This window comes from Ctenopharyngodon idella, chromosome 19 (genome assembly GCF_019924925.1).
Source record: "Ctenopharyngodon idella isolate HZGC_01 chromosome 19, HZGC01, whole genome shotgun sequence".
NCBI lineage: Eukaryota > Metazoa > Chordata > Actinopteri > Cypriniformes > Xenocyprididae > Ctenopharyngodon > Ctenopharyngodon idella.
Genome location: NC_067238.1, coordinates 23,648,469 through 23,664,248, shown reverse-complemented (window position 1 = coordinate 23,664,248; position 15,780 = coordinate 23,648,469). Strand labels below are relative to the sequence as shown.

The 15,780-nt window shown below is 37.2% G+C and overlaps 2 protein-coding genes across 2 annotated transcripts in view; one reads left to right on the top strand and one right to left on the bottom strand.

The window, feature by feature from the left end:
* The window catches only part of hey1 (hes-related family bHLH transcription factor with YRPW motif 1), a 4,056-nt gene extending 1,367 nt beyond the window's left edge, over positions 1-2,689 (top strand). Inside the window, exons 4-5 of the mRNA XM_051873584.1 lie at positions 83-164; positions 642-2,689. Coding sequence (XP_051729544.1) covers positions 83-164; positions 642-1,276 — 717 coding nt within the window. The 3' untranslated portion in view covers positions 1,277-2,689. The remainder of the gene's footprint in view (positions 1-82; positions 165-641) is intronic.
* A 3,094-nt stretch (positions 2,690-5,783) lies between these two features.
* Positions 5,784-14,289, bottom strand: stmn2b (stathmin 2b). The gene is made up of 5 exons (XM_051872677.1): positions 14,031-14,289; positions 8,968-9,063; positions 8,437-8,612; positions 8,097-8,288; positions 5,784-6,991 (listed from the first exon to the last, which is right to left on the bottom strand). Exons 1-5 carry the CDS (start codon positions 14,047-14,049, stop codon positions 6,932-6,934), a joined length of 543 nt encoding a protein of 180 aa, XP_051728637.1. The 5' UTR covers positions 14,050-14,289; the 3' UTR covers positions 5,784-6,931.
* Between the last annotated feature and the right edge of the window lie 1,491 nt (positions 14,290-15,780).

Below are 15,780 nucleotides of genomic sequence, written 5' to 3'. Positions count from 1 at the left end.
ATTCTTATTTGTCATTGAGCCATACAGTATACATTTATAGTCTTATCACTTAACTCATCAACACATTTGCTCTTGTTCTCAGGGCTCTGCTAAACTAGAAAAAGCAGAAATTTTGCAGATGACCGTAGATCATTTAAAGATGCTTCATGCAGCTGGAGGAAAAGGTAAGGTTTTTTCCACTGGCATTTATTTGAAAGAAAATACACTGTGAATAACACTTTATTATAAGTTTGATTTAAAAGCATTGATATTATAATTATATTTGTATTTATTTATATAGCATATGCTTTTTATATGCGTAACATTATGTACATTAGCCAATGTTCTTTTATGCATTATAATATTTTCTAACGATTTATTAATAATGAAAGTTATCATAAAGTCTTTCATTATGTGATCATTCAATGTTTTTGAATCTGCTCAAGAAAATTCCCACACTGAAAATAATTACTAACACATACACAACTGGAACAGGACAAACGAGATGTGTAAAGTATCTTTTAATCTCTGTTGTTTATCTAGCGTCATTTCAGTTTCACTCTCAGCCCCTCCCAGTGAGATCTATTAACAGCACAGAGTTTCCTGCCATAAGCTGTAATCATTATCAGATCACTCAACAGCTCTCTTTCTCTCTCACACAGGTTACTTTGATGCTCACGCGCTGGCCATGGATTACCGTGGACTGGGTTTCCGCGAGTGTCTGGCAGAGACGGCGCGTTACCTCAGTATCATCGAGGGCCTGGACAACACCGACCCCCTCCGCATCCGCCTGGTTTCGCATCTGAACAGTTACGCTTCACAGAGGGAAGCTCATTCGGGATTGGGCCACTTGGCATGGGGCTCTGCATTCGGGACGCCGCCCGGCCACCTGGCTCACCACCTCCTCCTGCAACAACAGCAGCAGGGGGCGCCGCTCCCGCGCAGCACCAGCAGCCCTCCATCCTCTAATTCTTCATCGCCCTCCTCCTCATCTTCATCCGCTCCCTCCACAGAGCCGCATGCCCCCAGCAGGCTGACCGGCACGGTGATTAGCGAGGCAGGGCAGACGGGACCGCTGAGGGTGCCGCCCAGTACCTCCCTGCCTCCTGGGCTCACACCACCTACTACATCCAAGCTTTCTCCGCCACTCCTGACGTCACTTTCGAGCCTGTCAGCGTTTCCCTTCCCGCTGAGCGCATTTCCTCTGCTGTCCCCGAGTTCGCTGGGCCCCGCGGCTCCCTCCAGCAGCCTGGGGAAGCCCTATAGGCCTTGGAGCATGGAAATAGGGGCCTTCTGAACTCTGCAAAAACATGAACGCTGCGGACAGTCAGTTTAAAATGACTTTTCTCTGTAACATCTGACTATTTCAAAGAGATGGACATAACCGCTGAATTCCTCTCTGTACAAAGCGAATACAGAACTGATGTACTTATTCGAACAACCCTGTTTTTTGAAATTGTCCCGTCTCAGGTTGAGCAGAAATAAGTTCTGGAGATGGTCGGGTTCTCGCCTATCAATTCTGAACAAATCTAGTTCTTTTGTCCCTCAGTGGAGAAAGGCTAATAGAGAAAGAGAGAGAGAGAGAGATGGCTGTTAATGGAGTTTAACTCTAACAAGATTTAAAGGTGCAGTGTGTAAATTTTAGCGGCATCTAGTGGTGAGGTTGCGAATTGCACCCAACGGCTCAGTCCACCGCTCACCCCTCCCTTTCAAAGCAGGTAGAGAAGCTGTGGTGGCTGACACAGGACAAAGATGTCGTCGTCTGAGACAGCAGAGAGTAGCTAGTCAAGAAAACGCACTCTGTAGAGCAGTTTGTCCGTTTAGGGCTACTGTAGAAACAGTAGTTTTGCGGCGCAAAATGGCGAATTCGATGTAAAGGGACCCGCGGTGTATGTAGATAGAAATGGCTCATTCAAGGTAATAAAAACATAACGGTTCATTATGTAAGGTCTTATACACCACTGAAAACATAGTTATGTATATTATATTGCATTTCTGTCAATAGATCCTCCTAAATATTACACACTGGACCTTTAATTATATAAAGAAAGATTTGATAACATGTGATATATATTTGCATCCTACTTCTCCTCCAGATTAAAAGGCGGGATTTTTCAGAGAATGATCTTTCAAATTAGATTTTTTTTTTTTTGAGGAAAACTGTTCAGCATTTCCATGAAACTATGCAATGAAGTTGAGGTTTTCCAACTTTCCATCTGCAAATATACAAAACCTATGCAACTGAACCTGTATTCCTCAGCTGAGTGTACTTTATTTTTTATAAAGATTTTAAGTAATTTTGGTCAGTGACCTGCAGTGTGTGTTTATTTGTTTAAAATGTAATGAATTTGTGTTTGCAGGGATGGACCACTGGTACACCTTTACGGAGACAATCTAAATAGACAATCTCTCAGAACTGCACTAATTTAATTGTAGCAAAGGCACTGTTAGGTTTGTTAATAGCAGAATTGAGCGCTTATGGGCACGTTCACCCTTCATGCCCCAAATCATCTCTCTCTCTCACTCTCTTTGTTAACTGTACTTTGGAAAACAAGATCGTTTTTTATGGTAATAGGGAATTTGCACTGGCAAATCAGATAAGACTAGGGGAATAGATAGTACTGGAAGAGATGATGTGGTACTGTGCCTGTCCCTCACTAACCTGTGTGACTTTCCTGTAATAAAATGATATGTGTAGCTAATAACCCTGGATTTGTGTGCTCATGTCATGATTTTTGATATTGTTATAGACACATTCAATACTGCAAATGCAATGTATATCGGTACCATAATGGCATATCAGAGATTTTTGGTTTTGCATGCTCATTTCTTCTATTTTTACATTTATATTACCTTTGCCTTCATCTAACTCCCAATTAAAATGAATCTTTAAAAGATTATAATATAATATAATATAATATAATATAATGAAATATAATATAATATAATATATTGGGCATAATTATAAGTTATCTATTTTTCAAACTGTACATTATAATGTTGTGATGCCTAAATTCAGTTTTAGCATTTAAACTGATTGTTTTTTGTGTATTATTTTTAAATTAATTTTATATTTATTTAGATACATTTTAAAATTAATATAATTATAATATTATATAATTTAAATATTGGTCATAATAGGAAAATAATTATCAACTATCCATTTTTTTTATACTGTACTTTTTGTTGTGATGATTAAATTCAGTTTTAGCATTTAAATTGATTGTTTGTTTGTTTTTATTTACATTTATTTAGATATATTTTATAATTTAAATAATTGTAATATAATATAATTTTAATAATGGCCATAATATGAAAATAATCATCAGCTTATTGCTGTCAGCCAGAAATTATAATGACATATTTTTTGCTGACATCTAAATCAAAGCATTTTTTATTGCAAATCTCGCAGTCTCATATTTTATATGTAAACAGTCACAGCAAACTGCATTCATACATTTTTATCGTCCGTAATTGTTGGTGTGTTTGATATGTTCCAGTCACCCCTTTCTCACACACACAGGTGGATATACATAAATAAGCCTTACATGTGATTTAATGTTTTAGAGAAGAATAGTTCCTTTCATGGCAGCGAGATGAGGCGCTGCAGATTTCTATAGGGTTGAACCAGTGCCTGTATGCGTGCGTTTTGAACTGATATCAAACACGGCCCAGGGGCCTCTCTGTGGCCTCTCTATGTATCCAGGAAGCCATTAACAGCCAAGGGATATCCTGGACAATGGCAGCCTGGCTGGCCTGGACTGCACCGGGAGGAAAGAGAGAGGTATAGAGCAAGAAGAGAGGGAACGAGAGAGATGGAAAAGTGGGAGGAGAGGGCCGCACAGTGCAGCTTTGTCCCAAAGCAATCACAGCAGCTCACTGAGCTCCTGGTGTGGAGCACTCCCACGCCACCACTGGTACTGTGCTGCCAGCCAAAGCCGTAAAATGAATTCCCACCTACACACAGCATACTGCCAACAGACTTCTTTATTTCTCTAGCTGCTTTTAAATCCATTTTAGAAGCTTTTATCGCATGTTTTTACCCTCATTTCCCCTAGAGGTGATAGTTGGATTCCCTAAAACTGGAATATTAAGTAGATACTGTAGCAGTAATGGCTAGGCTTGGAATAGCATACTACTCATACTATTTATGCAGTATGCAAATTGTCTACATGCATTAAATACCTGGATGACCTTGATTTGCCAAAACATGCGGTATAGAGCAGAGCATACTGTGTTTGGTACTCTATACCAAAACACGAAATGCTTGATGAATGGACCAGAAATAATTCATAATTATTTAGCAAATTTTATTTTGCTATTTTACATTCTTGACTCGTTATTTGTTTGAATTATCAACATTTTTTACACAAAATTGGTTGCAAAATGATTGTATATCCAAGATGATAGCCACTCGCTGAATTATACATGTACATAATTAGGTCAAGCAATGACAATGTATGCCTGTATTGCATATGTATGCTTATAATTGCATATTGGATACTGTTTCATATACTATGTTTTAAGAAATATTAGGCAGTACTGTACAGTATATGCTGTGCAGTATGCAGTAAACCATGCACTAGTAGGCCTTTTACTATACTATACTACTGTACAACTAAGGCCATGTTTGAAATGGAATACTAACTTAGGCTAGTATTAACTGTATAGCCTACCTTTTGTATTTTATATATAAATAAGTAATTATTCGATGATAAATGTTTAAAGTGTTATCCCAGCTAACAAAAAACTTGTTCTATTAACATTTTGTTAACGATCACAGACATCCAGTTTTTAAACGTTTTAAAAATCTTTTTTGGTTATGCTAATTAGCATTAATGTTGAGGGAACATTCCATTTTATAGTCTAATTTTGGAAACCTTATAGGAACGTTACTTTTGAATGTTCTATTAACGTTGAGAAACAAGTAGGCCTAATAACATTAAAAAAAAAAAAAAAAATACAACGTTCCAGGGAAAATTACATGAACGATGTTAAAATAACATGTTTGTGCTAACGCTTCGAGAACATTAGCCTATTAAAGCCCAGATAACTTTTAAAGAACGTTCTATTATTGTTACTGGAAAAACGTTTGTTCATTTTAGCTAGGATGCTACAACATTTTTGAGTAGTCCTATGCATACTATTTTTGAGTAGTATGCTATAGTTGCTTTTTCGAATTCAGCAATTATCTAATCACCACTTTGTCACGTGACCTCGTTACGTTGCATATTAAATGGAATCTAGTTCACCTTAAAAAAATAAAAACGCTTGTTTTTCATGTTTATTCCCATTTTGGGTAAAAATGTCAACATTTGACAGCCCGATCCAATAATGAGTAAAGAAAGAAGTTAAAATTCTTATCAATCAATCAATCAGATTTGAGGGACAAGTTTACAGTTTGACAAGTTTAGGCATAGGCCTACAACCATGGTTAGGTGCTTCTACATCAGTGTTATTCTCCTATAATTTCCTTTTGATTTTAGAGATAAGTTGTGGGTAGGGTTAAGTTTAGGGGTAGTGATAAGGTTACGACTAAATTGTATTTTGTGAATAAAGAATATTCCCACACTATGGAGTTATAGCTAGATAAGTATGGTATGCTATTGCGAGTTACAGCACGTTTTCTTGCAAAGTCATTTATTGCCACCTGTTGGAAAACTAGGGTATTACACTTTGTTATTTCACGCATTATGCAAATCACATTTTTGTGCCCTACAGCATAGCTGTTAAATATGAAATCGAATTTCGTGTTTATGTTAATGCATGTTGTATGAAGAAAAAAACGGAGCCAAAGACAGATATTATCATTCCAAGAAACCCAAGCCTTTATTCACCACAGCTTGCTTCCAAAGTTACATGTGTGAAGGGAATAAAACACACAGCTGGAAGAGAAAGATGAAAGTGGGCAGGTTTGTGACATTAAAGCTACTTACACAATAGCTATGGCACATTATAACACCGTCTACCCACACTGCTCTTGACACACACACACACACTTACACACACACCATCTTGCAATGTCCATTTTATTACCAGATATTGACCTCCAAAAACCTGAAAATCAACAATTAGAATTGGAGAACTTCAGTACACGTGATTCTCAAGAACTCAAGGTTAACTTGATGTTATGCTGTGAGCATAAATGCAACCCAGACTATGGTCAAACACAGGTCAAGAGACGTCACATGACTTCGGCGTGGCACAAACAGCAGTTCCTCTTGGGCAACATGACATTTTTTACTAAATCATGCTGACCAGGGGCATATAAGTATGTGTGTGTGTGTGTGTGTGTCTGTGTGTTGTGACTATATACCAGATGAATGTATGAAGAAAGAGCTAGAGATTGTTGTAAATGCTATGTTAGTGACCGGTTAGAGCTGTGTGTACTGTAGTGTGGCGGCTTTTACTCTCTTCACATGGACATAGAGACACTAACATGATCATTGCGTTTAGAGAAGACATTGCAAATGTCAGCTAGCCAGCAAACTCACAAACACCAAAGCCTGGTACAAGAGAAACTGTAGCAGATCTGAGAGAGAGAGAGGGAGGAAACAAGTACATCCACTAAAAGATAAAGATACAGAGAGAGAAACTTATAAAATGGCACACCGCAATACTTTTCATCATCTCATATAAAACAAATAGGAAGTATTTACAAAAAAAACCACACCCACTTTGACTGGTTTCAAATTGATCAAAAACATTTTTTTTCTTGATTAATGGTGTTCCTTTTCTCTTATGGACTATATCGGGCAGGATGCTGTTGGTGAGGGGGGCAGGGTCGATTCTTTTGGCCTGGGCGGGGCGGGGCAGGGGGGTGGTGCGCCAGAGGCTCTTTTCTACTCAGGGCTGCGGTGGCAGGGTGAGAGGGGGTCTCTCTGGGGACGGGAGGTCGCAGGTATGGGGAGAGGGGGTGGGGTGATGGGACGGTGGGTGTAGAGAGATGTGCTCATGCTGTCAGCTCTTCCCTCAGCTCTTTGTTTCTGCGCACCACCTGAGCGTGCCTCTCCTGAAAGCACATAGAGAAACAATAAAAGACATTTATCAACTGTTTATAGCTTGAAGTTGATATAATGTTGATGAAAACTAAGAAAATACCATTCATGTTTAAAAATGTCTTTTGCGATGCAAGTTTTTATTGTACTGTAGTGCCCTCTTGTGACAGAGAATCAGATTAGATTTTTATTTTTCTGAAGAAAATGTGCATTTTGGGTGTTCTGGGTGGTTGGTAACTGTTGGTAAGTAGTTGCTAGGGTGTTTTGGGTGGTTGCTAGTTGGTTGTTTTCTAGCCACAATCAAAAGAACCCACATTCAAGTTTCTATGATATTCTAGTCTCTAGATATGACTCTGGCTCCTCCTTCAATATAAGTCTGAGGATTGTTTGCTAGTTTTATCTTCTGTCATGTCAGATCATTATTCACAGTTGCAGCCACTCCCTGAAAAAGTAACTAATTGCATTAGTTACTTTTTACGGAAAGTAACGCATTGCGTTAAATTTGCCTTACTTTTTCTCACCTGGGCTGGGCTTGCTTGTTTAATTTTTAACAAAAAATAAAAAATAAAAATAATAAAAGTTCTATTTTTGGCAAATGTAAAGACCCTTTCACACCAAAAGTGAAATGAATAAGCTTCAGGCTTAAGGAAGTGCAACCTTACTCTGGGTTTCTCTCAACATGGGGACAGGAGAGCCCTATATCAATCTATAAATGAACTTTTTTGAAAAAGTAACTCAGATATTTTATTGTAAATTTAAAGTAATGCGTTACTTTACTAGTTATTTGAAAAAAGTAATCTGATTACGTAACTCACGTTACGTAATGCGTTAACCCCAACACTGGAATGATTTCTGAAGGATCATGTGACACTGAAGACTGGAGTAATGATGCTGAAAATTTAGCTTTGCCATCACAGGAATAAATTACATTTTAAAATATATTAAAATAGAAAACAGTTATTTTAAATTGTAATAATTTTTACTGTATTTTTGATCAAATAAATGCAGCCTTGCTGAGCATATGTGACTTTTTTCAAAAACATCAAAAAATCGTACTGTCTCCAAAAGTTTGAATGGTTGTGTAAGTTATAATAATTAAAGCTTAGCCTGAGTCCTGACCTTCTCATGCAGCCGTTCCAGCATGGCTGCAAGGTGGGCTTCACGGTTCTCCTTGATCTGCTCCATCTTCATGATGAGTTTCTCCTCTGCCATCCTGCTGAAGTTGCTGTTCTCCTCCATGGCTTTCAGCAGGACGTCCCGCTCATGTTCACGTTTCTCAGCCAGGGCCCTCAGGATTTGAGCCTCCTGGGACTGGAGAGGAAGAGTGGGGCAGAGTGAAATGAAATAGGTGTATATAAAATAAATATAAAATAATAGAAATAAAATAATAGAAATAAAATGGCAATGACAGATATACAGTATAGTACAGATATATTATACAAATAAGTGGGTCACTTACTCTCCTCCTGTCCTCTGCAGCCTCCAGCTTCTTCTGGATGTCCTCCAGAGACATGTCCCTCTTTTTAGGAGGTGAAGTGATGCTGTAGCCCCCATCAGCCGTGGGAGAAGGTGGCTTCAGGATGACCTCAAAGGCCTGGCCAGAAGCCCGCTTGTTAATGGGCTTAACCTCCATGTCTGAGCATGCAAGACACAAAGTGAAATAGATGCTGTTTAGAAACTGCTGCAAATATTCATCTACACATTGCTGGAGTTTGAGCATCCAGATCCATGCAATAAAATGCCTTCTTCTCATGAAATGAGCTCACATAACTTTGTTATACAGCCATCCTGAACATTTATCAGACATTTATTGATCTATAGTAGCTGTTAAGATAATAAATGTGTAGTTCTGCTGTGCTGGTACACATACAGGCCAATAAAATGTTAGATTACGAAGATCAAACAGAATGAGGTCTATAAAGCACAGCACATTATTGTAAATTCCTTCTGCACAACTTCTCATTACTGGTATTATATTTTCATTTCCTACCTTCAAACTCGCCCATGAGGTTTTTGCGTGCCTCTGGGTAGAGACAGGAGCAGATGAGGGAGACAAGGGAGAGCTCCTTCATCTTCTCTTTGTATGCTGCAGAGAGACACATCAAACAAAAGTATTGACCCAGATTTTCTCTAGCTGTTTTATGAATGATTATTCGAAACTGCATCACTAATGTTGCAGAAAATAACCCAAGTCATCTAGGTTTTGAATCAGAGGTGCACTGACTGATATAAAATATACATATTAACAGAATAAATAGTTAAAATATGTAGATCAGTAGATATGTAGAATCATCTATCTATCTATCTATATACAGAAATGTATATATTGTGTGTAAAAATGTTAAATATAAAAGAAAAGAAATTGTATATACAATTTTATTATTATAATAAGTTAATTGGTAACACTTTCCAATAAGGTCTCATTTGTTAATGTATTAACTAACATGAACTAACAATGAGCAATACATTTGTTACAGTATTTATTAATCTTTTTTAATATTAATAAAAATAATGTCGTTCATTGTTTGTTCATGTTAGTTCACAGTGCATTAACTAATGTTAACAAGATTTTAATAATGTATTAGTAAATGTGGAAATGAACATTAACTAAGTTTAATAAATGCTGTAGAAGTATTGTTCATTCTTAGTTCATGTCAACTAATTTAGTTAACTAATGTTAACTAATAAAACCTTATTGTAAAGTGTTACCAGTTAATAAGTGTAACCAATTAATGTACATACTACATATAATTATACACTGTGTATATGCATTATATATATATATATATATATATATATATAGTATTATGTTAGTATTATGTTAAAAATGTAATATTTTCATTGTAGAGGGTCACTGGGTTGGCTGGGTAGGGGTCCCTGAGTCCAAAAATGATAACAACCCCTCATAAAAAATACTTATCAGCACTGCCTATGTTTTCATTAGTGCTTTCTAAGAACAAACCAGCAGCGTGTCCTCACATGCTCTGGTTTCCTACAAGACAATGTTCAGCACAAGATCCACCCATCCCCCACCGCCCAACCATCAGTGTTACATTATTTATTGGAATCCATTTTTACTCCGACTACTGAGGGTGTGTGAGGGGAGTGAGTCGGCAAGATCAGAGAAGACACGAGGCGAGACAGATTTCCAGATGGCCGTTTATGACAGCTACACTGATCCTAAAGCAATCATTCCTCATCCACAACTTCAGAATCATTTTTATTTTTCAGCATTAAGTGCAAACAAGTCGAAATCATACAAACATCAGTGATGGCAGATGCTACATGAGGCACATTAATGTATCTGATTTTCCTTGAACGCACAAGACAGCGTTTATCAAGGCCAGTGCATTTGAGTTATAAATCAATGTCTTGACAGCAGCGCTGTGTTGATGTTATCAAACCGTGCATACTTGGGTTTCTTCAGCCAGATGTCAGACTGCTATCATGCTTTCCAGAACAAACCTACTTTCTTCACACCCTGAGGAGTCTAGAAAAATCTGATCAACTCCCTCACACTCCCTGACGAGCTTATTAATCACAAACAGAGGATTGCGAAAACTGGGAAGGGAAGGAGGGGAGAGAATCACTGTGTTCACTCCCGCTACGATTAAAAGCCCTCTGGCAGGTTACTTTTGGTGTAGGGGGCTTTAATTAGTAATTACTGGAGCAAACCATTTCTTCCGGTAAATTGAGGGGGTGGCAATGGAACTCAGTAAGCATTTCTCTTCTGCTGTCTAGTCGGAGTGAGATAAGGACGATAGACAGCTCACTGAAGCAAGTAATTCAGGTCAGCCGGCTGGTGAGCAGGTGAAAAGGATCTCACACAGACGAATGAATCTGTATGTGTGCAATACTGTCAGCCAATCCAGAGATTTTGCTGGAAAATATCAGAGGGTTTGTAATTAGAAAAGAGTAGCCACAGTAGCCACACCTTTGATTCGAGCTGTAGCTGTTGTGGCCACTGGTCAAAAAAAGACATTGATTATTGTTAATGGGGTAATAAACTGTATCAAAATTGTTACAAAATTGTGTTAGAATAAGTCATTTTAAATATATATATATATATATATATATATATATATTTAAAATATATATATAAAATTCTATTTCATATAATATATGTATGTCTTTGAGTGTGTGTGTGTGTGTGTATGTGTGTGTGTGTGCGGTTCAGACAAAATGTCCTCACAAAAATGACAATATCCAAAATCCTTGTGACATTTTTTGGTCCCCATGAGGAAAACAGCTTATAAATCATACTATGTGATATTTTTGTTAAAATGTAAAAATGCATAATGTTTTTTTTTGTGTTCTATATATATATATAATTTAAAAAAGTGATGTGAAAAATTGATAATTGATTATGTCAATGCAAGCTTTTTGTTCTTCTATGCATTTTTTATTTTTATTTTGCATAGTAAAATAAAATGTGTAGCTGTAGTTGTCTTTTTTTGGCAAATAATTTTGTCAGATAAATACCTTAACCAAGTTTAGTATCTTTCATATTTAAAATATATAAAAAAATATCAAATATTTTCCTCCTATTTTGATGGATTAATCAAACCTGTACGGTCATTAGAAACAAATATCCCCTCCAGACATCACTTATACCACTACTGTATATATAAAATGTATATATAATGTTGAAAAGTATGTATTATATAACTATACATGATAATATGATACTAATTGTATACTGTAAAGTTCATTAATTTATACATTTTTACATAATGTTACTTTTTACATTAAGTAAGTAATGCTAATTATCTGTATTTTGCATTGCATTTGAACAACCACTGAATTTGAAATAGAAAAAAATGTGCATTACTCAAAATTTGCCATCAGGATCTACGGCCCAGCAGACAAGCGAAAAGTCCTTTGTGTGGTTTGTTTGATAATGCATCAGCATGCCCACCCTGGAAATCAATAATGGCCCCTCCCACCTCTCTCATTCTCCCTCACACATATGCTCTGTCCACTGAACCTGGACAAATGCCCATCTAGCTGAGCTTTCAATGTTCAATAGTGATCATAATTACATCTGTTCACACTAAAACCACTTCATTTTAATCAGTAAAACTGACTTGAGTCCATACAAAAGTTTTTTAAGTAAAAATGACTATGGCATTGTGTGTGTATGCTATGAAATATATTTATTATATGCTTGACACTAAAACCTAAAAAATAATTATCTTAAAATGCAACGGCCCCACCCCACTGTGCAGCATTGCTGAATGTGTATTTTTGAACTTCCTGTTAGGTTACTGATTAATGGGGCTTGATTGGATTAGTCATACTGCTTTCACATATCCAGTAATCTTAAATGATTATGGTGCATGGGCCTGGTGAGGGTTACATGAGGAGATCTTGAAAGTAGATAAGACAAAGACAGGCACCTACAGCTCAGTTTTGATATATGATATGCAATTCTAACAGGTAAAAATGACATTGTGGCCAATTATCTAAAATGCGTATTAAATAAGCCATGCTTTTAAATGAGTCTTAATGAGAGAGCTGATTAGTGACTAATTTTCTTATTTTCATCTGGTTTACTTTATAGATGCTGACAAATGCACCAAAGTCTTTCTGTTGGCTCTTTTAAGCCCTATAAATATTCCAAGTGTATTGATTATATTGATTGACATGTTCTTTCTCATTAGCGGGAGGATTCCCACAGGCATTTATCAGGGCACTTCTTTTGTGTTCTGTGAAATGAAATATCCTTAAAACACTGCCCCATGTAATCGCATTGCACGGCAGGATTAAGTGCGCATAACTGGTATTCAACAAAACAGATGTCTCTCCAAGTTATCATTTAATGTTTCAAGTGACATGACAGCTAGAACGGAGATATTCACCCTCAGTCCAACAGTGCCCTGCCCTGCAGGCGTCTCAAAATGATGCCGACGCACACCTTGTCTATGGTATGCCCCAGTTTGGCCGTCTACAACATAATCCAGAATCACAACAGCACTGAGACATGCTTACCGGCGAGACGATTTCAGCCCTGACACACTTCCATTTAAAACATCAATCATCTGATACTGCAATCTGCCTCTTATATGGCGCAAGAAATGATGTGAACGAAAGGATGCACATATAAATCCACAATTACACCTTAAAAACTTGTGTTTAATCATCAAGGATGTTTTTTGGGGGGGTTAAATAATTACATGTGCTGGCAGACTGTATGTCACAAGAATATATTAAAGGTGTGAGAACAGATTCTTATTTACCCATTATAAATTATGTAATATAAAATGCAGCCAGTGTGTATAGTCTTTAATAAGCCCATCAGCTAAAGAGTCATGCCCCAAATTAGTGCAAACCACTGAAATTAAACTAATTAATTTATCATTTGTGATAATTGGCAAAAAAAAATTAAGGTATTCAGTGTATACCGTATAATAAACATACCCACATGGTTAAAAACAAAGCTATTTCAAACATCCTAATTCAGTAACTACCATGTCGTATTTCACTATTACGGCTTTGTTTGGCAATAAATATCATCCACACCTAGCTCATTTTATGAAAATGGATATTTATATCATATATAGAGGATGTCCAAAGCTCTGAACTGTTCTGAGTCAGTAATTGTCAAGCTTTATTGGATTTTCTGAAGGCTGAAACACAGAGCTGGATCTTGGGTGGGGTCCTTCTGCATTATGCTGGAGATGCATGAGCCGGCAGGTGCACTGTCACCATGAGAAAATCATTTCATGGCTTTTAAAACATGTTCCAATATATTTTAAAAGAGGTGTACACTATATTAACACAATTTAATGCTTTTTCTCATTTATGAAGTCCCCCTTTTTTCTCTGTGAAAGTGAGTAGGCAGCCTGGGTGCACCCACAACGCACAGCCATATTTGAAAATAAAACAGCATGGGGTGTAAAGAGAAAGCAGATTTATATCTAAGAAATAACCCAGACATTAACAGAAATCATTCTGTTTCTCCTGCATCAGGGTCTTTTGTGCGCGTGACAGCATCTCTCAGCATCCTGCATCATAAACCGACGAACAAAAATGAAGGAAGATTTGTCTTACCGATAGCAGTTTTGGCCATGGCTGGAGTTGTTGCGGTGACTGGTGCGTCTCAGCTCTGTTCGGTGGCGAGGAACCGATTCGCTTTGATAAGGCACTGAGTCAGCAGAACGGCGCTCTGAGGGAAAGAGTGCGCGAGAGCAGCTTCGGGAATTATGAGCGTGCGTGTGTTCGATCAGATTGGCTGCTGTTGTCCCTTCACGCGCAGCTCTAAGTGAAAGGCTGTCGCGCGCCCGGTCTAATGTACAGGAGGATGTCAACGGTGAGGAGCTTACAAGGTGACTAATTGCGTCTCCCCCCTTTTTCAGAAGTGGTGCAGACCGTTCGTGTACAGCGCCCATTGATTTATTCATTTTATATGGTAGAATACATCAAGACGGTGGTTACTGGAAGCGTTGCATTTATGGCGTTTCATACGGTAAACTACTATGAAGCACTAATAATCTCGTATGGATTATTTTATCTGAATAGCTGGCTGTCTTCTGTCATCACTGATTGCTGGAAGGTCCGTCTTCCTCATATTAACAGCATTCATGATTATAGGCAATATGCTACGCACTTGTAGGCCTATTTTAGAATTCATTTTACATAAATGTCATATGTTACATATTTGGGAAGATATGATGGCAGTAGCACCGCCAAAGCAGCACTGGGACACTCCCAGTGCTATCAAGGGTCCCTTGAGATTAAATGGCTAGCTAATGTGCATGGTGCTTTATGCATATGAATCTCCATATTTGTCAATATTATTTTAGTTATTGCTAAAATATTTCATTTCCCTCTTTAAATTATTTCAGTGACTCTAGAGCATATGCTCAGAAATATTTAATCAGTGTTTTTTGCCTACTTTCAGGCTCCAGGCATGACATATGAAATGACAGAATACATAAATAACAAGAACACAAAATGTAGTTGACAGTAGTTTGGTGTAGTACAAATATAAGTGCATTGAAATAACACAAAATTATAAAATACTAATTTATATATAATAAATATGCTTATGTAGTCACATTCATTCAGCCATGATGTATCACTACATCGAATTCAGCTCCCATTAGAAATGCCCATGGCATGCTATGTAAGCATCAATTATGAAGGAAGCAAAGTCTGCACAATAAATAATAAAGGTTCTGGTGTCTGAACAAATCGGGTTAGAAATTGCACAGCAGAAAATGAAGGATTGCGAAGGGTTGCATTACTAAACAGAGGAGACCCCTGTATCTCAACAGTATACAATGGTCAAGTAGATTAAATAATCCATAGGTCAAATTGGCATTTCAGAGCCAAACAATCCTGCAATCTCTTAATTTAAAATAATATATTATTATCTTCATGTTTTCATTGTTATTTTTTTATTTTTAATCTAAACTGAAGCCTAAATTCTTTGTGGATCCAGTATTTGCTACTGTCAGACATGTCAGCTCAGGGTCACGCCTAAAACATTCAGGATCAAGAGGCACTGCATTATCATTTTCAACCACTAGGTGGCATTAGCTCCTTAAATAAGATAACATCAGAGCAGTTTATAGCAAGTGCAAAGCTTTGTTTACAACATTTAAACAGGAGAAATGTCCTAGATAAGACAAAACTGTATGTATGTTAAGAGGGAAAGTTGGTTTATCAGTGCAGCACTAATCTTAAACCTGCTGCTGGCTATATTGAATTACCTAAACATTAAAAGGACATAGTCAATGAACCAGATATCTGAAGTCATTTATTAATCAAAATAATGTCTTTAATGAATTTAAAATGA